Source organism: Drosophila teissieri, chromosome 3L (assembly GCF_016746235.2).
Source record: "Drosophila teissieri strain GT53w chromosome 3L, Prin_Dtei_1.1, whole genome shotgun sequence".
Classification (NCBI taxonomy): Eukaryota; Metazoa; Arthropoda; class Insecta; order Diptera; family Drosophilidae; genus Drosophila; species Drosophila teissieri.
This window is the reverse complement of record NC_053031.1, coordinates 5,112,578-5,140,252: the sequence shown is the minus strand read 5'-3', so window position 1 is coordinate 5,140,252 and position 27,675 is coordinate 5,112,578. Positions and strand designations below refer to the sequence as shown.

General features: G+C 47.3%; 1 protein-coding gene across 10 annotated transcripts in view; it reads left to right on the top strand.

Annotated features, from left to right (window-relative positions):
* The window catches only part of LOC122618216, an 84,516-nt gene that overhangs the window by 11,791 nt on the left and 45,050 nt on the right, over positions 1-27,675 (top strand). For 6 of the 10 annotated variants that reach the window (XM_043794476.1, XM_043794471.1, XM_043794468.1 and 3 more), the window contains exons 12-13: positions 25,275-25,420; positions 26,281-26,560. In XM_043794476.1, coding sequence (XP_043650411.1) covers positions 25,275-25,420; positions 26,281-26,560 — 426 coding nt within the window. Of the gene's footprint in view, positions 1-6,591; positions 6,613-17,880; positions 20,215-25,274; positions 25,421-26,280; positions 26,561-27,675 lie in introns of those variants that run through there. The other 4 variants (XM_043794473.1, XM_043794472.1, XM_043794475.1 and 1 more) reach the window with 2 other exon arrangements.

The window sequence follows — 27,675 nt, the reverse complement described above, 5'->3', positions numbered from 1 at the left end:
CCCAATAATGTCAGACAGTGAGTGAGTGAGTGAGTGAGTGTTTTATGTGCTTTTGTGTGTCAAGCTGCGATTAAACGCTTGGTTAATCCCCCCCTTAAGACCCGCACAAGTTGCTCAGTTACCCAGTTATACCAGTTATTCAGTTATTCAGTTATTCAGTTACTCAGTCACTCAGTTCAGTTACTCAGTTGCCCGAAATGAAAACAGAAAGGGATGCCCCATTCACATGATAATAAAAGTAAAACTGTCGCACCGCACACAGTGCGTATGCGTAATGTGGATGGGATGACGGGGGGCTAACGTGGCGTATGCGTGATGCGAGCACAAATCTCGGACTAATGCAGCTCAGGCCAGCTTTCAATTAGTTCCCGGCCGCAATCGACAAACTGCAAAAGTAAGCCCCAAGAAAAGGTTCTGTGCAAAATAGAGCAAAAACTTGGCCAAATGCGATTAGCAAGAAACCACTTTTTCCTCCGTCACGTGTGTGTGTGTGTGTGTGTACGAGTGTGTGTGTGGGTGTTTGTATGCGTAGATGTTGTGTTTTGATAAGACAGCCAAGTTTTCCATCGCAAATGTGTTTGTGGCCGCCGGCGATGTGATGCCTTTTCTATGGCTGCCCGAAAAACGGCAACCATTGATAAATAAGTACGGTGATAATGATAATGATGAAGCCATTAGATAAATTCAATGGAACTGAAGAGGAAAGGCGCTCTAAAAGGTTGACTACTACCAATTGATACGCAGGCTAAGCCTGGCCATTAGTGGCGAAAGCGCCCCAGGCACGTTTCCGCCTTGTGATTTCCCTGCTAGCCAGCGACCACTGTACCCGGGCGCTGAGCAAACACAAACACACAGAGCTGAAAGTGCTGGGCAATGTTTGAATAATGTAAATCGCCTGCTGCCCGACTTAACATGCCGCTGAAAGCTTCGTGAAAGCTTTTCTGTTAAGTGAGCAGGCGAATGTTGCAGCAGGAAACTGCGGACGAGGAGGGCCGAAAAGGGGGGGAGGGCGGCAGCTGTCCTTTGAGGGGGATTTAAAAGCTTTGCGCTGTCCACAGGATGTGGCAATGTGGAGAGCGGGGGAACGAGGCCAAAGGATATGCCAAACCGGGCTGCTGTTAAGCTCCTTATGAGCCCCTGTAATGGCAGAGTCCTGTCCATTGGCGTGGGCAAGTGTCCCTGTCGATTGATGAATTTTCAAGAGACGTCACCCCTTTTAATTGTGAATTTTCGATACAATTCTGTCTCTTTTTGTGTGCCTCAGTGTGCCTCCCGCCCACTTCATCAGTTCTATGGACATCATTAGCAGCTGAAATATTGATAGCATTGCATAGTTAGTTGGTCTTTGTTGACATTTTAGTTTTGCCTGGCTGAAAATAGTTTTCGTTGCTCGAAAATTTCTGCTGATAATATAATTTGACTAAACTGTCAGACCATTGTGTGCATTCAACATTTTTTCTCGCCAACAGAACACGAAACTTTTTATGACACTTTGGCAGGCCAAACTTTATTCCCTCCATTTTTTATAATTTTTTATATATTCCTTTTTTTTGGGAAAATTGAATGATAAAGTTTGGCAACCCACTCGCTGCGTATCGATTACAACTTTTGCATTTGGCATTCAGCTCGATTGGCTTAATGAGCTTGCATAATTTAAAGTACTTAAAAATTTACAATATTGACATTCGCTTTATTTGCATTTGCCCACACCAAAGTAAGAAAATACAAAAAAAAAAGGAAACGAAACGAAACGAAAAGGACGAGTCCCCGGGCAGTTTGCGGCCATCGGAATGATCAATCAAATTGATTAATTACCCCCCATGAAGCGACATCGCAAACAACACCAAATTGAACACATTTTAAATGCGTGGCAAGACATTAATTTATGCGACTTTGTGGTTTTTCTGACTGACACCACAAAGGAGCTGCCCCAAAATGAAGAAGAAGAAAGCCGAATGCTGGGGGAGGATGACATTCATTAGGCCACGAAGAGCCATCGAGAAAAGGACCTGAAGGCGATTTTGAAAGATGAAAAACCGTGTAAACACATAAGCCACTTTGGACCAGTTTTTGGGGGATTTCGGAAGCCATCCCCCTTGCCAGCTTCTTGTGGGATGGCTGTGCTCATTAGCTTTATGTCCTTATCGGGGGGATTGCCATTTTTTAATTTTGTTTAATTTCCATTTTCGCACCTTTTTTTCTGCCGCTGCGACGCGCTGATATCATTAGGGCAAATTGATGAGCGCGCTGCCAAACAGCTGAGGCCACGCAAAAAACAAAAGCTGAAAACTTTGTAGCAGGTGTGTGGGGTCCAAAAGGGGGGGAATCCCCGTGCAACGCTAAATCATTTGGCACAGAGCATTTCAAGCAAATTGACGTAGAGCAGGCAGAGCAAAGAAAAAAGGGAAAACCAAGGGAAAAAGCAAGGAATATCTGCTCGGCGGCGGCGGCAAAAAAAGGGCGGCAGCTAAGAAAAAGAAAATGCTCAGACGTGGAAATTACAATTTGGCTAGAGACGTTAGACGTTGCTCCCCTTTGCCCCGCATCTTGCTCCCCCTCTCCCCCGCACGCTTGACATTCCATTGACATTTCAATAAGTGAAGAAACTAATTTTTGTATTACAAGCTGCTCGGGGAAAAAGTTTCTCATCTTCAAACTATGGCCAAGGCAGGCGGAGGATGGCTAAGAAAAAAGTGCAATATTAATTTGCAGCGAGTGCATTAAGGCGGACGGGCAAGTGGGCGGGGTCTTGGGCGGAGTGGGGCTGAAAAGAAGGAGGTAAATGGAGGTGAAAGGGGGAGAAAGTCTTCTGCTGCTGTCAGCGAAAGTTGGACGTGGACAGTTGGCCAAACTATTTGACACAAAAATAACAGTTTTCTTATTTGCCACTGACCAACGAACTGAGTTTTTTGCCATTTATTTTTTCTAGTTTGATTCTTTTTTTTTTATTTCAGTTTTTGCCACGTATTTCTGGCTCAAAGTTTGAAACTAAGTTCCATCCTTCTCCGTTTTTTTTTGTTATTTTTTTTTGTATTATTTCTTGCCACCGGTTAGTTAGACAGCAGCTTTGATACTCAGGCCAACGGCAAAAGAGAGCTGTCAGCAGAAGTTTGCACCACCCACACACGCACTGCTAACATATGTGATAAATAAGTATATATGCACATATATAGGATTGGATTGGGTGTGATATGAGATAGGACCATTATCTGCTTGTTTATTGTTGCTTAAAAACTGAATAAGGTTTACAAAGAAATATAAGGCATACTAGTTAATAAAAGATCGGTCAAATCATTCTATGACATTAAATACCCATTTCTTGCTGACTATTAAATATTAAGGTTTTTGTCAATGCATACTAGCAATTGAAAGATCTTTCAAACCTTTGACACTAAAGAACCATTTCCACAAATGCATTGAATGTCCTTAGCTAGCCGCTATATGCCATATCTGTCATGAAGTGTGGATATAAACTGCAGTCAGCTTGTGTTCAATTCCATTTCATATTTTTTCGTCCTTTTGCAACCGCTGCTGTTACTGCTACTGCTGCGGCTGCTGCTGCCATCTTCTTTGCCAAATGACATTATGAAATGCTAAAAGCCTTGAGCCAAAAGTTGTCCAAGTACCAAAGCCGCTGCTGTGGGTTCGGTTTAGCGCAGAAAGCACGAGTTCAAAAGGAGTGGGGGATGCCTGGAATTCATTTTCATTTCTCGATAATTCTTTTGGCTGCTGGCCGCATGTGGCATAAGTCGGCTATAGCAAGTGTGTGTGTGTGTGTGTGTGTGTGAGTAGCACATGGCCAAGTGCCGTGGGAGTGGCCCCTTTTATTTGCCCCTTTGCGGTGGCCGAAAAGCAGCTCAGAGTGCTCTGGCATTCGGATGCTGGATGCTGCATGTGGCTTATGAAATTTAAGCGCATCTGCCGGCCAACCAAAATAATTAAACGAATCGGTTCAAGCTGATGGGTTCAAGCTGGAAAAGGAAAAGGGGTAGAATATCTCATTAATTGCCCCCGGGGAAACGACGAAACAAACGAATATACGAGTTACGAGTTTACCTGAATGTCCTTGGCTACTTTGGCATAATTTAGGGTCTTTCAACAACTCAATGAGATGCACTCGACGCTCGGGCGCCCCCTGAAAAGGGATTTAAAAACACTTACACAACTTTTCACTCACAGTCCTCGCCTTAAGTACGCCCGAGAAGTTTCAAGCCGGGCTCGAATGAAAGAAAGAAAGCAAAAAAAAAAATTGTGGCCCGAGTGCAGAAAAAAGTAAACTTTGCACATGCTTCTCACAAGGAGAGTTGGAGTACAACTTTCCCGGCGCTTTCTCCATTCTGCGTGTCCATTTGCAAATTTCACAGAAATACGAATATATAACGCCGTGTAAAATATCGAAGGCGCTTGACTTGCAATGAAAGCCAAATGAAGAGGAGAGGGTGGCGGAGGGGAAGGGGAGGTGATGAAATCGAGAAGATTTCCATTTCAGCACTTTAATCGAGGAGTATAAAGTGTAAAAACTGAAGGCAGAGAGCTGAAAACCACGTAAGATGATATCATACAGAAAAAGTTAAAAAGAAACATCAATGAACAATTGAGTGGGGTAGATGAGTTGGTTGCCAGGAGGAGCTTCTGAAATTGGGCTGAAGGAAATAGCACTTTTACACACTCATCCACACACACACCCACACACCCACGCACTCACACTTACACTCAAGTGCAAATCAAGTTAAGCGAATAAAAAGCCGCTTCCTGCCTGCTATTTGGCTTGTTTCGGGCTGGCTCCTTTCTTCAGTCACCTCTTGATTTCTTCCTTCCTGCTGGGGAACAGGTCCTGAAATGGCAAACGATGTCGTTCCGTTTCGTTTTCGTTTCGTTTGCCATTGCCGTTGCCAGTGCCAGTGCCGCCGTTGCTATTGCCTTTACCTCCATGTCAAAAGATTATACTCGTGCAGTCATAAAAAATAATAAAATGTGCAAAAAACGCACAACTACAGGGGGAGTAAACTTGCCAAGGTTCACATGAGCGCACACACAGCCCCAACCCCCCACGCAACCCCCCCACATACGCATTTCTTTGTGTGTAACATGTAAATGTCGTTTCGGCATTCGCGCATTTTAAGCTGCCATGCCACAACTGCTCAGCACCTCACAAATTCACACACACACACGCATACGCACACCCACTTACACACTTACACACCCGCACACCCACCTGAGCAGGTGCAAAAGGAAGGGGTAAATCCAAGGAGGGGAGGAGGGGTTGGGGTTTTGGGAACACGACCTTCTTCACCTCGACAGTTTCTCAGGCCTCATTTTGGCACCTCGACAGTTTTGCTCCTTTTTTGGCCGCCTGGCTGGCTGTGTTGCCCCGCGTAATTGGCATGTGTTCAGCATTTCAGCATTTTGTACATTTTCGCACAGTTCGCACAAATGCCACACCCACATCCTCGTCTTCGTCCCGCTCAGATTACCTGGCCGGCAATGGGGCTAAAGATATGAATATAATTAAATGTAACAACTACATATTTGCATCTCTTATAAAGCAATGTTTTCTCAACTGAAACTCAGCTCAGTCGGCAGCGGGGCCAAAAATGTCCTTTGAGGTGTTTTTGTGCTGGGTAGAGCGAACACGGGAATAAAGTCATCAACTAAATTGGTCGGGTCCCTTGCTAAAAATATATACACATTAGAAGGAAGCAGATTGGCAGCGATGCCTAAAACTTGAATTCCATTTAGCTGGGTTCTTATTGTTGTTGGTCAACAATTAAGGACAATGACAGGGGCAGATTAGGTCCTTAAGTTGAGAAATTAAGTTGAAATTGAAATGTCCCCAGATTGAGTTACCCCAAAAAGTTCTTAATGAGAAAAGCGCGCGCGAAAAGCGGCAGATTGCAAGGGCCAACTGAAGAAAACTCAAATGAAAACTTAAGAAAATGTTAAGCGAGTGTCCTCATTTGTTGCTAGTTTGTGTAAGAACTAGGGGATAAAATATGACAAGTAATTAGTTTGTTTAAATCTAACTATCAAGTAATTAACATTCAAAGAATTTATCTAAAATATTTCTTTTATAAAATATAACAAATAATAATGAAATAAATTAATAGAAAGGTTTATAAACAAATTTGTCACATGTGAAATTGATTTGATAGGCGGACTTCAGATTTTTTACTGACACTTTCCATTGTAATTAAATCCATTATATGCCGCTGTAAGCGTCAGTAAATGCAAATTGATATCGCTATAAAGATCTGTCAATGATATATGCAAATTCGATTGACTACTTTTCTAGGGCAATTAATATTTTCCCCCGTTGGTCGCTCTGTAAACAAGCACTGAAAAATCCAATTTGCATAACTTTTTGGCCGACATCAAATGCCAATTTATCTGCATAGGAGATTGTGTGTTCATATGTGTGTGTGTGTGTGTGTGTCGATTTTACCTTTTCCTGTATGTGTGTATGTTTGTTTGTCTGTGACACTTTAAGTAAAATATTGATATCAATATCTATCTATACGCACACAGTAACCATTCTCAATTTCTTCTTTTGATTTTGCCATTGCAGGTAAGCTAAGCTAATATTCAGCAGAATTTTTGCCTTGTGTGGCGGTGGTAAGTAAACGATAAATTTATAGAGCGTAGCTGGGTGTAAAAGAAAATTGCATACATTTTATGAGCGAACATGAAAATGTTGCTAATTTATAGTTGGCAATCACAGCAGCAGGAGGCAGTGGAAAAGCCAAGGGAAATCTCTGGCCGACACCTCAATGGGAGCCAATAACGAAGTTATATAAATGTGCCCAGCTATACTATGTATGTATGTGCAGTGTGTGTATCTGTATCTGTGTGTCCTGCGACTGCCTGTGTGATTGTGAGAGAAGCGGATATCCGCATGCAAGCCATAACTCAATAAACCATTGTCCACAGCCAAAGAGGATGACGCAAAAAAGAGAGAAAAAAGAATATAAAACAAAGGCAAAACTAAAACCAAAGCTGGCTAAAATGGGCGTAGATCGTCGAGGGGCGGGAGGGGGTTTTCTCGATGGGGGGGCTAGCAGTCAAAGATACAATCGAAATGCAGTAACTAGCAGTCAGTCAGGGAGGGAGGGGGGGTGGGGATGCTTTAAGGGGGCAAACTTGAACAGCCACTGGGCGGCGGGAGATTAGAAATGTAAACAAAGCCAAGGAGAGCCGTCGACAATTCTCCACTTCAGTAAAGGGGCTCCCCCCCCCCTTGCAACCCCCTCGAGAAGAAGAGGGAGCAGAGAGCTTTCCAAGGAGGCCAGTCGGCGGGGTGGCAAAAGAAATAAACATTAACTGTAATTTAGTGGGGCATTGTGCTTAAGCGTCCAGTCTCGGATTCAGATTCCAATTCGGTTTCGCATTCGGTTTGCTGGCCAGCCTCCCTCTCGCTCCCACTCGCCAGCTGTCTCGCTCTGAAATTATGGCCCCATTGTGCAGTGGCCAGCAGTCACGCCTCTGTCTGCCCCCACCACACAACCCCAAACCCCCCTGCCCTCTAGCCAGTTTAGTTTCAAGTTGCACGAGGCATTTCGTGCTGGTCAAAACGCGCCAGGGAATCAGCCATGGGTGTGCCATCAGGAAGGGGGGGGGGGGGGGGGGGCAGCGAGGAAGGAAGGACGAATCCTGGCCAGAAGGCCTGTCAGTGGAGCAATTGTTATTTGCCTGCAGAGGACGGGGAAGGGGGGGGAAACGGGGAAGTAACAGCTTCCAGCTTCAGTTTCATAGACAAGTTCTCAGTTTTCGCATTGCCAACAATTAGGTGGCAGCAGCTGGAAAGCCGTAGGCCAACACACTCAGAGAAAAATCCCATTGAATACAGCTGATTTGATACCCGGGCGCGTAGAGTGATCAGATACCCCGCAGCTTTGTGCTGCGTGTAAAATGCTATTGTGGAGATGGAGCTGGAGCTGGCCAGTAAAGAAGTGGAAAACTAACAGAGTCCTGGCATAGTTCAAATACGAAATACGCCCCAATCATAACAACAAGTACAACAAGAAGGGCATAGACAATGCTGGGCAAACTCAACAATAATCGACAACAATAAAAAACGGAAAAACGGAACGGAAAAACAGAAAAATTGTTGGCCAAGCCAAGTGGGGAAATGGAAATGGAAACGGGATGCCAAGCTGGCCAGTTGAGCCCACCAAGAATTTATCGAAATGAAATTGCGACCTTTTTATGAATACTGCATGCGAAATGAAGAGCCCAACGTGGCCCAGCATTAAAAAGGTTAATCAAAAGAGAGTGTTGGGGCAAAAAAAAAAAAAGGAACTTTTAACCAAATTGTTGCCAGTCATATTTTGTGATTTCTGCTTTTGCACCATCATTAAGGCAATTTCTAGGCAATTAGCTTGGGTTTTTCGCTCCATGCCCAAAAGGCTAGAAAATCCGAGCCAACCGCTCGGCGCGCGCGACTGTTAAAACCGCCTTTGGCCATAACATGGCTTTATTTGGCTTACAAAATTGTTAGCAGTCCCCGGGTTCCCAGGCTCATGAACTTTGCTCATAATTCAACACCTCCAGCAGACCGGGCCAAACAAAATTAATAAAAATAAAGAGACCCGGGACGGAGGCAGGTGGTTGTTGGAAAAAAAACAAACAAAAAAAGCAAAACAAAAGTACAACGAAAACGAGAAAACCTTTTTCAAATTAAACTTTTGCCAGCCCTCGCTCGAGTTTTCTCTCCGTTTCTCTCTCTTTCACTCGTGACCACTTGATGATGCCGCCCTCCGGTTCAGCCGGAAAAATACAAACTCGGCGGCACACTGATAGCCACCGCTTTTGCCAGCTTTTCCTCCGATTTTCCCCCCAATTTTCTCACCAAACCCACCGACGGACATTGCTTTATTGCAGCTAAACAATTTTCATAGGCTATCAGCGCGGTGTTGGCAACTTTTCCTCGAGTGCAGCAACAAATTAAATTTGCGCTGGTAATTGGATTTGAAAACACTTCTTCGCCCTGTCCAGACTTCAGAATCTCAGTGTGTCGGCTGTATTTAATGCCGCCAACAGCCGCAAGGAAGCTTTTTTTTTTTTGGTCCAGCCTGGCAGGATATTCGGTAGAGCTTTGGCCTAGAAACAGAGAGTCCGAGTTTGAAAACAAAAAAAAAAACAAGGCGAGGGCGGCGCTTCAAGTAAACAAAATGAACTGACATAAAACCAAATTGAAGCGGCAAGTCAACAGTTTGATAATTGCGAAAGGTGTGGGAAATTGTGGAGCAACAAAATCGGCAGGCATTTGTTTATGGTCTAGGTGACGGAAATTAAGCAACAAACGCCAGAACCTAAGACCGGAAATTATAAAAAAACGCTCAAATGCAGATTTCCGGTCCGCAGAAGGCAGAGACTTTCGATTGGCAAACGAAGTTGCTTTGAATTTAATGGAAATTTATTAGGCTGGGTGGGTTATCATTTTCCAAATCGTTTGAGCTGCCACCGCAAAACAATTTCAATATTTTTTGCTTATTTTGCCAGTCGTCAGAGGGACTTCAATTACATTTACAAGCGCTCGGTTTTGTGAAATTCAATGCCAAATGCTTTGGATAAAATGGCAAAAGCCATTAAATAATCTCACCTAAAGCGGGGGGCGAAACCAGAGAAAGAAAATTCATTTTTCAAATCCCAATCACAGTTATTAAATCTTTGCTATATGGTTATGGTTATTGTTGTGATTTGATTTTATGGTAATAGATGAAATGCGAGAGACAGACAGGCAGGATGGCAGAGAGCAAGGACGGCGAACGAAGCTTTCAATGCCTGCGATTCTCTTTGGGACCTAAGAGAAGGTCCTTCGTCCTCGTTCGCTCTGTTATTGTAGTTTTGATGCTATCGCTGATGTTGCTGTTGTACTTGCCCGCCTGCCATTTGCGCGCGCTCTGAAACACAGGGAAAAACCGAAAAAGGACGAGCGGCACGGGCAGCGGGGTGGGCAGGGGGGGGTGATGGTGCCACAAGCGGATGAACGAAAGAAAAACGGCCTAAAATGGTTTACTGACGTCATAAAAGTGACTTCTCTTATCTGGCAGCGTATCTGCTAGCGAAATGGAACAAGCAGGATGCGGTGGTCTAAATTTAAATGTCGCTGCCAGGGCGGCAATCCTTCACTCGCATAAAAGGAAAATAATTATATTTAAAGGCAATTTGGGTGGCACAGCCTCCGCCTCATCTGCATCTGCATCTACATCTGCATCCACATTCACAGCCACAGCCACATTCACATCCACATCCACATCCACATCCACATCCTCATCGCCTCGAAGCCTCGAAATCCGTTTCAGCGCTTCAGCATCAGCTGCAGTGTCCTTGACCGAGTTTATGTAGATTTGCAAGGCTTTACACTGCGTGTGTTTGTGGGTTTCTTTCGCCCTGCATACCCACCCAGCTTCCCCTGCTGCCCCTGCCATTTATATATATTTATATATCTGAGCACACATATATGCAAGTATTTGTATAATATTTAGCAGTCAGCGCCCGCTCACATCTCATTATTAACATATTTCGAGCTATTTTCTTATGGCTGCCATGGGACCGGGACTGGGCCAACGCTGCGTATGCGTTATATTTTACGATTCCTTCGTGTCTATGGCTGTTTCGGTGTTTGCGTGTGCCTGTGCGTGTGCCTGTACGTGTGTGTGTGCGAGTGTTTGTGTGTGGGCGTGGCTCGCCATGTGACTTATTTGAGCGTGTTTAAGCATTTGTGCTGTTGTGATTGCCTATGTTGTATAGCAGGGGGAACTTTTACTGTTGTATATGTTGTATATGTGTGTGTTTGTGTGGTTGGTGTGTGTGTGTGTTTGTGTGTTTCTGGCTGCCTGGCGACATTTGAGTTTTGAGGTGTTGACTTTATGGGGCCATTTGAGGCGCAGATTTAACGCCTGTCTGGATTTATGACTCAAGCAACAGAGTTTCGTCCCCATGAACAAAAATGAGTTGGCGGGCGGGCAGGCAGTCGCAACTAGATCGCTTTATTGCACCCACAAGCCACATAATTATGTTTGCCGTATAATCAACATAATTAAGTTTGCACACGTAATAATCAAATATTTATAACCATTCAATCAAATGCGTAATGCACACACTCACACACGCACATTCTCTCCGGATGCTGTGTTGAGATGACAATAGAAAGCAGTTACAAATTAATCCAAAAACTTGCCTCTCTCTGCGGCCATTCCATTATCCATTATCCCCCAAACAAAATGTCTCCTTCTTGCCGCCGCGATGAGCCAAGTTGTAGCAAAATAAATTATGCTCACGATTTGTAAAAGCTTTAATACGCCCCAGAGCAAAATCCTGAGTGCACACAGCAGGAGCAGCCATCCAGCCAGCTGGAGCGGCATCAGAAGCAAGTGCACTTGGAGAAATCAGGCAGTACTGGCTGGCTAAGATGGGATGCTGGGATGGAGAGTTTGGGGGGAAGGATGCAAGTTTTTTCAATTTGATGGGACTTTTAAAACTTTTAAGCTCGATTACCTCCATAATCCACATAATACCCTTATTATCTAGTTTTATTTACTGACCGCTATATTGCTTTTGAAGACATTGCAGCCAGTGGCCACAGTTTCTCGCTCTGTAAAGCATCTGCTGTGGCTTGACTTGCGTTTGCTTGGCTTCAAAGACAACAATGAATAAATTTAATTTTAGCTGCGGCCGACCTACCGCACATAACTCCAAGTTGTTGCCGTTGTCGTTGTTGCTGTCGTTGTTCATGTTGACTAAACACCTTTGAGTTGGTGCCTCGCCCTCTGGCAGCTGTCACACGGGTTGTATACGTTATATTTCCCCCAGCTCTACCACACTCGCTCTCTCTCCCTCCCTCTCTCTCTTTCTCCTGGCTTGCTCCATCTCGCTCGCACTGAGTGCATTATAACTGCATTTTGGTTTTGATGACGTCGTCACCATCGTCGTCTGATTTGTAAATTATGCTGGGTTCACAGGGATTTGCGCTGGGGATCTCTTAGCTTTCATTTGGCACCCAACTCTTTGGCATATTCGAAGAGCGCAAGCTTTAGTCGCAGCTTTTCACCTTGCCCAACCATGTGACTGGCGAGAGAGCCGAAGAGAGCAAGGATGCTGGTCGGGGAGCTTTGATGATTTTCGCTGATTACGTAAATAAAGGCGAAGCCTGCCAGCCGAGAGCGAAAAACACAACCACCAACGGAATGTGTGCAGCCAGAACTGTTATAAACAGTTTCACTGGAACACCCGATGGCACACTCGTCAGCCGAAGGAGCTGAGCCGAGGCGAGCCGAGCCGCAGCTTTTCGCGACCCGAATCCGAGTGTTCCGTTCGTGTGCGTGTGCCCGTGTGTGTCTACACGAAATGGGGCGAGCAGAGCAGTCGCTGCGCTGCTGGAAGCTCTCCAAAAGAGATAGCGAGCAAGAGAGAAAGACAGAGAGAGGGAGTGGGAGAGAGAGTGGAAGAGAGCGGGAGAACGGTAGAGTGCTGCTGCTCCGGCTGCCTGGCATATCCACATCCTTTGTGGTGAAAAGTCAGTCAGAACGGGAACGTCGTCGCGAGCTGTGCTTGGTAGCGCTCTCTGGCAGCTGTGTGTAACGCCATTTTGTAACGCGAACGCAATAGCCAGTCTGCGGACTGTGTCGGTCCACAAGTCCTCTCGTCCTTCGCCAAACGTCGTCGACGCTAAACGCTAAAATAAATCATAAATAGCAGCGTGTGTGTGCCGCCGCATCGAATCGTATCGGTATCGAATCGAATCGAATCGCATAGCATCGCAACGAATCGCATAAAATCAAATCAAATCAAAACGGGTCAGGAAAGCTGGGAAAAGTCCGAGAAAAGTGCGTCAGCAGCCTTTGAAGCAGCCACATCGCATCATCAGCGCTGAATGTAGAGGCAGTGAAACTGAAACTGAAGCTCAAGCTCAAGCTGAAGCTGAAGCTATATTCCTGATGCCTCAGCGGGAGGCGGGCGGCAAAAAAGAAATCAAATTACAAAACAGCAACACACACACACACACACACCAAGGCACACACGTCGAATCAAGAGCACATAGATACACCAACACTTGTGTCGACAGAAGGACTAACACACGCAGCGCTGAAATTGACGCAGACCATAGACCATATAATTTAGCACACAAGTTAAGCGCAATAACAAAATAAAAGGAAAAGCAAATAATACAAAAAGAATATACGCCTGGCGAAAGTAGGGAGCACACTGCACTGGTGTGAGTGAGTGTGCCTGTGAGCGGGGGGGGGAGGGGGTAGCAAATCAAACGAAAATTTCGATTGTCAGCTGAGGCATTAAAGTCAAATTAACAAGTTGCAAAACCTGGCGCACCAAATGAAAATCCCGCCCAACAACAATAACAGAAAAAAGTGTTGAAAAATGCCAGAGCAGCTGTGAAGGATTCAAAGGGGAATGGGGGGGGCGTTTGTAGGGGCTACAAGGGTACAGGCAAATACCAACGCACTTAACACATATTTACCAACACAGTGGCAGCGCCCAAACACACACACACACACGCACGCAGTCATTTGGGGGCACAACAAAAACAAGGCAGAAAAGGAAAAACTCGCTGAAAAAAGTGAAAAAAAAATGTGGAAAAACTTGAAACGCGCCAGAGATTCGAGTCGTGTCGAGATTCCATGTTATATGGCGGACTTGTTTTGCTTCGCTCTCGCCTTTGTCCCTAAACACATATATATGTATATATATGTACATTGCCCAGATATTTTTAGCACGCGGGCGAAAATTTAAATCGCCATCGAACGGCAAAAGAATAAAAACTCAAATGCTGAGGCAAAAAAGAAAAACTTTTTTTCCCCAAACAGCGAGGAACTCTGTGCGTGTATGTGTGCTTTGTTTTTTGCGTGCTGTTTTGGCCCACCAAAGTTGGGCTAATAAAATATCAACAAGATGCGCACAAATACGAATGCAAAAATACAAAAAAAAATAAACGAACAACAACAATAATAATCGTGCTGGTGGCATGTTGAAAAGGCTGCGCCTTCTGTTGCAAGGATAACCGAGAGCACGAAGAAGCAGCAGCCAGCAGTAGCAACGTCATACATGTGCAAGGATATTATCAACGTCATGCCTGTCGAAGTTCACACAAACACACACACACACATACAAGTGCAGTCTCAGATAAAAAGAGAAAGACAGAGACAGATAGACCGAGGAGAGTGAGATAGGTAGCTGCTGCATTTGGTGTGGCACAGTTGTTGTTGCTTGTCCCTACCAACCATTAAACGTATTTATATTTATGGATACAAGTCCCTCGCCTCTTGTGGGCGTCTCCGTGTGCTAAACGCATTAAAGCCTCAGTCGATGCGGATAAATCTATATAAAATAATTTCAACTAAAAGTAAATTATACTGCAAGTGAAAGAGATCAGGATAGACGGAGATCCTGGGTCGAAAGGCCTGTGGCTGGCCAGGCATTAGGGGGAAATCTAATTTATCTGAGCCACAACCACCCAGAGAGTCCTCGAGTGGATTTGCTGCCACATTTTCTCATTCTTCATAAGCCCTAAAAGCAGGAGTAACTTAACTTTTTTAGCTAAAGACCCTGGCCGTTTATGTTGAGCAAAGGAGCTTTGCTACCTGTTTGGATGGCCAAACTACTATCTCACTGATCCCATCTTTACTTATTCAGGACTCCCTCGCGTGCTAGGGAAATTTTTGAGTTGGGACCTCGCTGCCTGGCAATTTGGAAAAGTTTTTGGCCAAGGAACAACAATCGAAACGATATAAAAATGTCATTTAACACGCCAAACGAGTCGGAGAGTGTAGCGAAAAGTTTTTCCCCGTTTTGGGGTGGAAGGAAATTAACTTTATTGGCCGAATCAAGCGAAAATCGCTAAACAAATGCGCCCAAGCACCTTTTCAAGTGGTGGCTTAAGCCGAGACTTGGGCCAAAGCCCTGGCCATCCTTATTTTCTCATTTCCCAAGTTGCCAACTAGTTGAGCCTTGCCTTCTCCATCCCCACACACACTCACTCGTGCAGCGTGGCATCTCCAGCACGCACACACAGTTGGCAACTAAACACATGGCAAATGTGGCAAACTTGAAACTTATCGACGGCTCTAATCTAAACGGGACAAGCTGGCCAAAAACTTTTGCCCCCGCCTGCCGAAGACACTAATTCGCAACTGGGAAGACTCAGTTGCCCAAGACTCCCGCTCCCGCCTGTTTTTCGCATTGTTCATGCGGCCCAGAAAAGTAGGCTATAAAAACTATCAACACAACTCAAGTTTTGTGGCAAGTTGTTGTGTATGGGATTTCTTCTTAGGTGCAGCACAGCACAGCACAGCTCAAAACATAAAAATACGAAAAGTTTTGTTGTTCTATTCGGCTGTGTATTTTTAAGTTTTTTCCACCACCCCTCCCCACTGTTCCCCTCGTGCCACCGGATCATATAATCCTTTCACTTAACAAGCAAACTTTTTGGCAGCAGCCAAAACGAAACGGAATAAAACGAAACGAAACGAAACGAAACGAGACGAGAGGAAAAAACTTTGGCAAACTCCTTTGCATAAACACAAACATGACCGTAGAGCGGAGCAGCAGTTGCCGAGTCATATCTCCGTGTAGATGTAGACATGAAATTTATGCATTTGCTGCCAGCCCGAAAAGTATTTATGTATGCGCTTATAAATATATATGCCCCCACTTCCACAGCGTGTCTGTGCAGATAGCCAACAAATTTATGCTAGCAATATAACAAACAAAATATTTGCGCACGAGTTGCAAAAACTTTCTCGCACAGCAACTTTAAAATAACACCGAAGACAAGCTCCGAGAATTTGGCCTAAAGTACGAAAAAAAAAAAATAGAAAGAAAGGGCCGCATGCAACATTGTTTTTTTAGCCTTTATATATGCTAATTAAAGCGCCTACGCCTAGACATGCATATATGTACATATGGGGGTATTTGCCAGGGATTATTTTCGTATGCAGCACGTTTTTGTAAAGTATGAGAAAGTCTAAAAACAGATCTTTCTCCGCCTGCGTAATCCTGTTAAATATCTGGCGTCTGTCAAATGAAGAGCAACTTAGATACGAAGGCTTAAAAATTGTTTTCGAATTCAGTAAATCCTTTTTGCCTTTTTTGGTGAATTGTTTTCTTTCTCTTTGTGTCCATTAAAAGTTGGCAGTAATACTGCTTAATTAATAACCAGTTCAAAAGCTATTTGAATTTAACAATAGACTTAGTTTTGTTTCATTAAAATTCGGCAGATTAGTTTTGCTAATGGTGAAGCAGCCGTTTTAAATAAATAGCAGCACAAACTTTAAGGATTTTCGTTTCGAAGTGGACAATAATCAAAACCACAGCACTTTAAGCTAAATACAAAAATACAAATTTAATTCGGTCACTGCAGAATAATAAAACTCATTCGCAAAACCCCGAACAAACAGCAAAAAGTTCGGGTACTTTGTGATTTATAGAGCAAAACAAATATAATTAAATAAATCCTTGAATAAATATGTACACACACACTCACAAACACACACACACACAAACATACAGACACACCCACGCAAGCCAAGTGATTTCTTTTTTGCCACTCGCTTTGCTGGCAACAAGTAAAAATAATTAATTATAGATAAATGTGTGCGACGCGTGTGAGATAAATTGGCAAAGCAACAGAGCCAACAGCAAAACCGAAAACCGAAAACGAAAAACGAAAACGAATAGGAAAAACAACCCCTGCTGCCGATGTAATAAATGACTGTGCCGCAAAATGAGCTTTTAGTTTAATTAATCAAATGAATAATAATCAGCACTAAATAGTTGAGGCCAGTGGAAAGTGGCAAGTGCAAAGTGCACACACGCACGCACACAAACACAAATGGCGGACTAGCGCCGGATGTATGGGATACTGAGGACAGGACATCGCCATTGTCAAGGACGAAAAGGACCTCGCCTCCGTTGCTGCCGCTGTGATTCAGATTCATTCTGGCCGCCCAACAAGGCAACAACAACAGCGAGCGCGGCGATCACAGCGGCGATCACAGCGGCAATAGTGGTGCGATCGGTGGTGCACCGCCATCTCTTAGTGGTGGTGGTTGTGTTGGTGCGACTCCAGGCGATCCTGCGGGTCCAGGAGGAGGAGGAGGAGGCGGAGGAGGAGGTGGTGGAGGTGGAGGTGGCGGTGCTGCAGGAGGAACCGGAAACGGAACCGGAGGCGGAAGCGGAAACGGAAGTGCTGGCGGGGCGGACTGCAGCAGCGACGGCGATCCCAAGAAGACCTTCTCGCTGCACTGCTGTTGCGTGATCGTCGACATCACACCAGTGGCGCATCCAGGAGGACGCCTGACATCGGCAACAACGGCCTCGGGAAGGGATGCGGGTGGAGCCGCCGCTGGCGGAGGTGGTGGTTCCGGTGGCGGTGGCTTGGGCCTTGGCCTCGGCGAGAATGTCTCCCAGTTGGCCAGCCAACTCTTTCGCTTTGGCAGCAAAAAGCGTCCCGGCGTTTGCATCTGCAATGCCCAGTGCCGGCTGCAATCGCTGGGCGAGACCCAAGGCAGCCTGGGAGCCGCCACACTCAAGACCCATCACGGCAGCCTGGACAGATTGCTGCAAAAGGGCGACGGCACTGGGACGGCAACCAGTGGTGAGCGCTCGATAAGCTGGGTGGTGGATGGTGGGGCGGCGGGCTCTGGTGCCCTGCTCAACGCCTCCTCCGATGAGAGTGATGACAAGAAGAAGAAACTGGACGAGGGCAACCAGTTGCCGCCACCGCCACGCCCACCCTCGCGGTCACATGCCAAGCCCACGGCCAAGGAGGAGTTCGATCGGGGTGTGGAGGTGGAGAAGTTCTATCACCAGATCAACGGCGACATCTTCGAGATCACGCGCCGGGTGAGAGCTCGCGATGAGGAGACCATGGAACAGAAGTGCATCAGGCGCAAGGGATCGGTGAGGCTGGCCGAACCCATGGGTCATGCCCACGTGCGGATCGAGCAGAGACCTCAGTTGCCACCGCGACGGCAGAAGAGTGCCGAGGAAGTGGCCACCATGCCAAAGAGTGCTCTGCGCCAGCCGCCCGAGCAGCTGGAATGGTTCGATCGTCGCGCTCAGCAGCGCCACTCCGCCCGTTCCGCCGAAGGGGGCCAGGTGCGGGAGGAGACCATAGAGTGGCTGAAGCTCCAAAAAACTGCCAGTCCCATCCAGCCAGTGCGCACCTCGTCGGGTCCCAGCGAGATCACAGTGCTGAAGGACGAACTGCCCGACTGGCTGCTGGATCATCTGCCGCGCAAGAAGGAACGGGAACGAGATCGATTGCCTTCGGATGCGGACAAGGCTGTGGGCTCTGCCTATGCCAAGGCCCTGGCGGATCTTCTGAAGAAACCGCTGTCCCGACAAAGTTCCGGACCCTGTGAGTTCTCGCTGCTGAAGACCGATATTGTGGAGTGGCTCACCAAGATGCAGGGCAGCAGTGGCACGGAAAGGGGCAAGTCCCGTCGGTCGCATCATCGCAGGAATGGCAGTGGTGGCGATGCCCAGCCCCGTTCCAATTCCCAGGAAGATGCCCAAGATCAGTCGAAGACCAGCCATCGGAAGAGACACTCCCTGGGACACAGTGGAGCCGTCAGCGAAGAGGAACAGCAACAGCTCACTGCCGATTGGATAGCCTATCCTCTCCACAAGCTGCAATCCCTCGGAAAGCAACCACCGCCAGCTCAACCACCGGAGCGGATGACCATTCCCAGTGGCTATGCGGTGCCCAGTGCCCTTTCACACACGCCCCTCTGCCAGCGGAGGGAGGAGCGTTCTCGGGAGCGAAGACTGCGCCACTCGGCCAGCGAAGTGGTGGGGAGTGGTGGGGCAGGAGCGGCGTCCACATCAAACACCGCCCATCTGGAACGGCTGTATGCCAAGCCGCACAAGGAACGCTATCAGTATGTGCCGAAAACCAAAGAGTCAAGTGGCAGGAAGGAGCGTTCCCGGCGCCATCAGACCCAACGGTCCGCCACGGTGTCCGACATGTCCGCCCAGCGTTCCGGTGGCCACAAGCGCAAGTCGTCGAGTGCGGAGCGGGCTCCACGTTCACCATCCCCGGGACCCTGTACGGATCCCGATTGTCCACTACTGCCCATCTGTACGGATCCACACTGCCGGTACCAGGAGTGCCAGGCGCGACAGTGCATCACGTCGTCGGTGAGCTCGGTTAATCTGGCCAGGCATCAGCAACTGGCGCAGGTGCAACTACATGCGGTGCCCGCTCATCTGGTGGGAGCCATGGGCTCCGATGTGCCAACGACACCATCCACAACGGCCACGCCTCCGCCGCCAACAGGAGCAGGTACTATGGGAGTGGGAGCCCCTGGAGCAGGAGCTGGAACGACGAGCGAACGCCGCCTGGTCATCTGCCACGACTGCCGATCCTGTGCCCCGCTCCTCAGCTGCCGGAATCGCAAATGCCTCAATGCCGCCAAGTGCAACTCACTGCCTCGCTGTGCCGCCGACTTCAATCGCCTGCGCACCCAGCTGGCCCAGCCACCCACCACACTGGATGACATTGAGCCGGCGCCACTGGACGACCTGGAGATGCAGCCACTGCCCTCGCCACCGCATCCGCATCCGCACCATCACTATCGCAGCAATTCCCAGCCAAACACCCTGCAGAGGGGAGACTCCGCCAGTTCCGCCGGAATGGGAGTGGGAGTCGGAGGAGCCGGACAAGTTGGATTAGGAGGACCGGGATCGGGACTCGCTTGGCTGGAGCCCACAACCACGCTAGTGCAACCACTGCCCGCCTATGTGCACCACTCGAATGGCAAGCTGATGAAGTCCGCCTCGGCTGCCTCGCTCAATTCCCGGAGACGGCGCCACAAAACCGTGCACTTCGGCGAGAATCTTCTGCGGGAGGTGTGCCAGAACAGGAAGCTCATCAAGACGGAGGCGCAAGTGCCCTCCGGTTCGGCGCCCATGAAGGCCAACATCCAGATGCTGTACAACTTCGTGGAGGGTGTGCTGAGCGCCTGGGTGGACGACGACGAGGATCAGGTGCGCTCCGGCGCGGAATCGGAGCCAGAGCACGGTGTGGTGCCCATGCAACCGATCCACAGATGCAACCGCCTGCGTTACCAGTGCATCCGGCGCGTTGTCGAGGAGGCTGCCGACCTCCAGGGCACCCTGAAACTGGGCAACTCCCGCTATCGCCATCGCCATTGGCGCAGCACCGCCAAGCAGTGCAACGAAATGTTCCTTCGCAAGGTAGGCAGAGCTGATCCTCTAGAGAACTCACTTTATTTCTTCTAGGATTTCTTATCTTTCGAGATTCGAGAATGAGAGATCTATATATCTCGTTATTTATCTAAAGAAAACTTCTAGTAGTAGAGTTTAAAATACTTGAAGTATATTGAGCTTAAAACACTAATGATCCTATTTGCGACAAGTGCAAATATAATAATGCTGCAGGTTGTCATATTTGGAATGACAAGTATTTAACAAGAAAATGTCTTAAGATCCAGAGTACTCATTTAGAAAGCCTTACTTCCAAACCTCGCAATGCCTTGTGCCAATCGCCTTCGTTGGATACATTTGTCAGGGCTGCTTTGAACTTTCACTGCCGTGGAAATGAATGAAAATCGCGTGAGAAAATGTCGCCTTGGCAGAAAGAGCAGGGACCAATTTAGCCACAAACTCATACTCACGCTCATCGCACCGCGAATTCCTTCGGTTAAGTGTATTGTCTGTCTGGTACAAATTCATTTTGGGCTGCCTAACAAAACGTTGATCAAAGCCAAAGCATCCTTTTCACGCTCGAGCTGCTCCTGGGCTCCTTTTCTGGCTCCACAAAGGAGCAATAAATTAGAGCATTAGCCCCAACTCCCCCCTCCCCCCTCGCCCCGCCGAACCCACGCCAGTTGAAAAAAGCTCTTAACACACGAACAAATAGCATTCGTTTTTGGGGGGCGGAGTGTGCGGAGTGGGCGGAGTGGGTGGTGTAAATGGGAAATGTGGGGTGGGAAAAACTGGTACTTGTATTTAGTTTTTCGGTAATGAATGGCATTGATTGCAATACGCATGAATCAAACGGCTTCAAAGTGATAAAAGGCCATTTGTCCGAAAAAGCTGATGGAAAATTGAGAGAGAGAAGAGTCTACGGTGTGGGCGTGGCCTCGAATGAGGAAAATGGGAATATGGGAACCGATGTGGGAAAGTATCTGAAAATAGGTAGATAAAGAATGCCGTGCAGTGATATACGAGTATAGTATAGATTCTAAATGTGAGTAACAACTTCAGAATTCATTGGAAACACGCACGTATGTTCTCTGTGTGAGTCTGAATGTGCATGTGTGTGTGTTTACTTTGCATCCATGTAGCTACTATCTACGTTTGGTTAACTTCACAAGCAAATAGATACATTGGTCAAGGGTTTCACGGGCAATGCTTGAATCTGCACAAAGATACCGAGAATACACATATTCAAATGAGTGAGCTTCAATGGAGGGACTTCAGCTGGCTTATCAACTGAATGGGTCTGCATATTAATTAATGGCCAGAGCGACGCTGAAAGAGATTGTCCCGAATCGGAGGAGGGTATGGCGCGAATTGGATTCGCCGGATTAAAGGTGGCATATCTATGAGCTGCACCGTTTCCATGCCCCGTTGCTCTAATTAACGCTTGTTACCTGTCCACATGATCTGAATACCTAAATGTTTCATGTCCTGTGATTACTGCACACTCACACACACACACAACAACCAATCCATTCTATGCCATTCCCATTCCATTACATTCCAATCCCAAGGTTGCCCGAGTCGCTTGTTAATTTTGATTGATTCAATGCTAAACAGTTTCACCTTCAGCCAATTAGGTTGCTCAGCTCAGCGCTGGCTGGAATATTTAATCAAATCGGAATGACACTGCAGGTTTACCACCTGCCACCTTAGCCACCTTAACCACCCACGCACCCACCAAGTGGAAACCCCAAACGAAATGAGCTGTGGGATAATTCCAAATTGATTTTCGCATTGCAATGCAGCAATTTGACTGAGCGAGGCGAAAAAGTAGCAAAAAGATAGCAAAACTTTACAAGTCAGCAGCGAAAGCAGCGAAAGGAGCGATGATGGATCTGGTCTCCATCTTTCGATTTTCGCCCCAGACCAACCACAGCTATATCTTCACCCTGGCAGATTTCTTCGTGTTTGAATCAATTTCGTTTGGCTAACAACATTTGCGCCGGCAACGAAAACTTCTTTAATGCCTCACTTAATCGCAGCAATGCCAGAAACGTGCCACAGCCACCGAATAACTTTTTCCCAGCAGGGACGCCCTGGTTGCAGGATACCAGGCTAACCTTGCCACCCACCTCCTTCCCACTCCCCAATATAGTATACATATACATGTGGCTATATGGGTTGCTGAGAGGTCGCAGCCCCTGCATAAACACTCTATCAAATATTGTAATTTTTGACAGCGACATATGAAAAGATTTTGCGCCATCAAAACGAAGGAGAAGTCTGGAGGTCTGGGAATCTGGGAGTCTGGGATTGTGGAAGGTTGGGAGAGGTGACAATGGCAATGGCAATGACATGGCATCCCCAGCTCATCTCGTCCACATTTGACATTCAAAAGTCATTGATAATTATGGCTGAAACGTGAACGACAGCCGCATCGAGGGATCACAATCAATTCTTGATTAGAAATCGTAACGAAAGCACCTGGCTCACCTTTTGCGGATAAGTTGGGGGCTAGGATTTTTGGATGCTTGGATGCTTGGATGCTTGGATGGACTATATGGAAGGATATATATGGGGAAGCCATCAGTGAGCCTAAGTGGGCGGGTTCGTCTGTGCGTAAATTGAATTTTGATTTTGCACCGATGCTGAGATATGGCGTATTAGGCCCCCAAAGTAATCAGATGGGCAAAGTGATGTGGGGATGTGAATGGGGGGTGGAGGGGGTGGCACAAGGATACCTGGGGAATGCCCCGACTGGCTGCCATTTAATCTTTTGTGTGATTGTTGCTTGGCCGTGTTCGCATTCGTGTTCGTGTTTTGGGTTGCCCATTTAGGCTTACCCATGTGAGCGCCTTTGGCCTAAATCGGAAGGGAGCAGAGGCAGTGGACTGCCCGTTGGTGGCAGACCCATTGTCAGATTCAGGGGATTCTGTTCGCCTGATGAAATTCAAGGAACAAGTCGACTGACTGGCTGGTTGATGTACTACAACCTGCTGCCACTTTTGGGCCAATTAAAAATTCATGAATCATTTGACAAACTCCTTGGACTCGGGCCAATCCCTTCTGGGATGACCAGCCGGAATGCCAAATGCGAAATGCGTGGTAATCTGTTGTGAAAGGGTACCCAAAGTCCGGACCCCTTTAAGACGCCTAATTTGATTAAACGTACAGTGTCCTGACTGAAGTATATTTTTCATTGGTCCTTAAACTAAGATTGCTTTAATATCCGTTGATTTTCCAGTGGGTCACTCTTTAAGTTTAAGTGGTATATACATACTAGGTTTTGAGCCCCACCCACATTTCAATTTCCCTGACCCATTCTGCAACAGTTCCACTCGACAGCTTCCGCTCGGCTTGATGATTTCGTGGAAAACTTCATTGAGCAAGCGGAAACTATTTCGTTTTGGCGGAGTTCAGGTGGCGAGGGTGTTTCTGAAGTTTCCTTTTAAATTTTCGGCCCAAACTCACCGAGCCACTTAAAGTGACACGCACAGATATCGATTTGGGGAGCGTGCTCATTCCATGCCATCTGCCATTCCACTCAGGTCCTCGTCGCAGCTTGTAACCGCTTTGATCTGAGTGGGAGTCCTTCGCTTCGTCCTGGCCATCAGCATCGGCATCGGCATCATCGACAACCCCTCAGTCGTCGCTAAGCAAGCCACGTCTCAGGTTGGGCTCCTTGGGTTATTTGCATGCCTTTGCACTGCTCTTCGATTAATATAAAATTTGATTAAACTTGGTCGCTCCGACCGATGCTGCTGCTGTGTGTGGGTTAAGTACACATGACCCCGGCGTGGCTGGCAAAAGACGGTGACTCTGCGCCACGGGTGGGACTTCCCAGCCCGTAAGCAAACATCAATCCCCCCAGTCAAATAAATAACTTGTAAAACATGCATATGAGCAAAAATGTTTGAAAATTGCCAAAACGTAAGCAGGGGTGGACGTACGGGCTGAGAGGCTGACAGGCTGGAGTATCGTCGTAACCAGGAGTAACCGGGGAGGAGGACTCCAAGACCTGGTCGAAGGACCCCCCGCCAGTCACAGGAAGCAGAGACGAAACGAATAAACACATTGTAAATTGATTTCCTTGGGAACTGGAATAAAAATGGCATGAAAAGCAAGTGAGCGACAGTTTGGGCGATGGGCAAAAATGGGCGTGGCCCCGGTCGTCGCTACGCCCACCTCGATTGAAACGAATGAATGGGCAAACCAATTTTTATTGCCACGCGGGACACGTAGCCCGAGTGCACAGAGCCATCGACTTTGGTCTTGGCTTGAATTCCCACATGGACCGAAGGACTCCAGCACCTCCTCTACATCCCTTTTGGCCGCCAACCATCGTCCTGCGAGTCCGGAGAAGGCAAAAATGGCTGAGTGACGAACGGAAGGAAGCTGGAAGCTGGGAGATGGTAGATGGTAGATGGTAGATGGCCAGCCGGGCCAAAGGCAAACAGAATTCAGTCAGTGAGTCAGTCAGTGAGTCAGTCAGTCAGTCAGTCAGTCAGTTAGTGAGGCAGTCGAACGACCCGGCTTTTGATGAAATAACATTGCCAAGTAACAGTTTGCCTTTCGCCATTTATTTCCCCTCTCTCCCAGCGATTCTCCCAGCCATTTTGTCAATTGTTGTCTGGGCCTGCCCTATCTCTATCTGTCGAGGTCCTTTTCCCCCCACACCCTCCCTAGCCTCCTTTTCGTCCACTAAAAATGCAGGCGAGAAGAGAAGACAAATTGCTTTATCGACGACATACGTAACAAATGTTGCTGTCGGCACTGACAACAACAACGGCAAACATCGCAACAACATCCAGGACGGCAGGAGCAGCAACCTGGCCATTATTGGTTTCAAATGGCTTCGTCCTGCGAGGCTTACCAGGAGATGCCATCCTGCTGCTGCCAGCTAATTATGACTTAATTATTTCAATTATTTTCCCTTCGATTTATTGAATTTTATCGCCAGCAACCGAAACCTCGTACGTGTTGCTGTTGGCCAGGCGCCGTAATTAAATTGTCTGTCCACATTCTTAATGCCTGATGCTTGATTCTTCATTCTTGATTGAGACTGAGACCCTTATATTTATTTTTTGCAGATTTCGGACGATGATCGAATGAGCCTAACTACCGCCGTTTCGGATGAAGATGATGGGGAAAGTGTCATGGCGTCACCATATAAAGCAAAGGCAACTGGCACCGCTGCATCCTCCTTCAATTGCACGGGAGCTGTTCGCAAAGCCGGGTAAGGAATCCGCTCCAGGGAATTGGATCCAGCGAATTTATGCCCCCCGTAGATGTAATCTGGCAGCTGGAGATAGCTTGCGATGGGATGGGGCTGGGCTGTGGCCAAACCTGCTCACGTCCAACAAGTCATCATAAATAACATACCAGTTCGGTCGGTGGGTCCATGGGGAGGCTCCTCGGGGAGCATAATTTCACAGTGATTAAGGGCTTGGTCAGAGGTGGAGAAAGCAGTGGCTGGGGATTAACGTTATTATGTCCGCATAGAGGGTATCAAAGTTGCGAAGGCACCTTCGCATGTGGTAAGCACTGACGCGAGATTGGGGCAAAAGACCATTACTTTTATTTAATCGCGATTCATATTAGCAACCAGGTCTGTATATCTTGTATTTTCGAACGTGACTGTGCTTTAGATGGCTTTTTCGATTTATTAAGGACGCGCAACTTTTTCTCAAAGGATTAAAAAGCATGTTTTGTTATCTTGCCTAAATATTACATTATATATTTTTAAAAACACATGAGCCCCTATATTTTTTGAAGTTTTTGTAGCAGCCATGCTTAGCATACTCTAGAAACAAAAGGTATAGCAGGGTATGCCCAAGTCGACCCCTTTTTGTTAGCTCACCTACGCTCTTATGATAAACTGCTTGAGGACTTATGTACACAGGACATGCCCCATCCCATACCGCCGTATCTTGATTAACTTGGAAGGTTAATGGGTTGATAGCGAAGCCGTTGAAGTTCTCCAAGGGATTACGAGTGGCAGTTTCCTGCCTGCTCCTGCCCCTGCTCCTTGTGCCCCAACTTTTTACCCCCCTCCTTACTAACCAACGTGAACCACATCGAAATGTTTGCTTGCAGCTTCCTATCGGTAAAGAAATGGTTACTACGCAAGAAGCACCAGATCGAGCTGGCAAGAAAGCGGGGCTGGAAGGGCTACTGGGTGTGCCTGAAGGGCACCACGCTGCTCTTCTATCCGTGCGATTCCCGGGAGGGCCGGAGTGTGGAGGCGGCGCCCAAGCACTTGATTATCGTGGATGGTGCAATTATGCAACCGATACCGGAGCATCCCAAGCGCGACTACATCTTCTGTCTGAGCACGGCGTTCGGCGATGCCTATCTCTTCCAGGCGCCCTGTCAGGTGAGTATCTTTATTGCAGTGCAGCCGGGTGTGGATGTGGGTTGGATTCGGTTGGATTGGATTGGGTCGGATGGGGTTGAGTTGCGTTGCGTTGGGTTGCGTTGGGTGGACACGGGAGTGCCGCAGGATATGCTCGCTCTCATTTCGAGCAGTCAATATCCAAGGGAAGTCCTTCAAGGAAGCTTTGAAAGACTGGCCTTGCCGCGTCCGAAGTCAGCTTCAGCGCATTGCAAGATGGCAGCGCAAATTTGTTTGCACAAGGATATGCAAGGATATGCGAGCGGGCGGACGTAGGCGAGCTCAGCCCTCGCGGGTCCGAGTCATTCTGCTCCCTCATAATCGCCAGCCTGAGTGAAATGTATGCCATAAAGAAACCACAGATGGAGATGCACTCTGAAAAATATAAATCGCTTTCGCACTTATTACTCTGTTTCGACTGATTGAAGAAAATCCAGCTTCGTATATCAATTAATATTTGTTGATCACAAAAAAATTCTAAGATGGCTTTAAATTTATTTCAAAGCTTTCATTTATTTCGGAGTTATATGCTCGTCGTATATAAGCTGTCCATAATCTTGGTTTTAAAGTCGATGGATGTGGAATATTAAGGAAGGAATTTTTCATTAAAGTCATAACTGGGGCACAATTTACGAAACGAGTGCAATGCATATTTCTGCGAGTGTGCATAGATGCAGATGCAGATACAGGACGAGGACGAGGACATGGACATGGACGAGGACGCTGGCAAGGCGCTGACTGACGCAACCCGCAAACGTCTCCTCGAGTGCGAAAGAGTAGGCTATACACAGAACGAGAGAGAGAGAGGGGTAGAGATAGAAGGGCCTGGGGGCGGCTTAAAGTGTGAGCCATGATTGAGGTGGCGTTGACTGACTGCCAACTGGCAGATTGCCTTGAACAGCTGCAGTGGCAGCAGAGGCAGCATCCTTGTGGCAGCCCTAAACTGTTACATGTCTCAAAGGCATACGTTCGGCATGGCCCTCCATCGTCCTTCTCGTCCTTTTCGTCCTGCTGGGGTGTTGCCAACTCTCGCTCCCATGGCCCAACGTGATTTGTCATTAAATTTGCATAACTGATAGCCAGCGATGAGCGGGGAT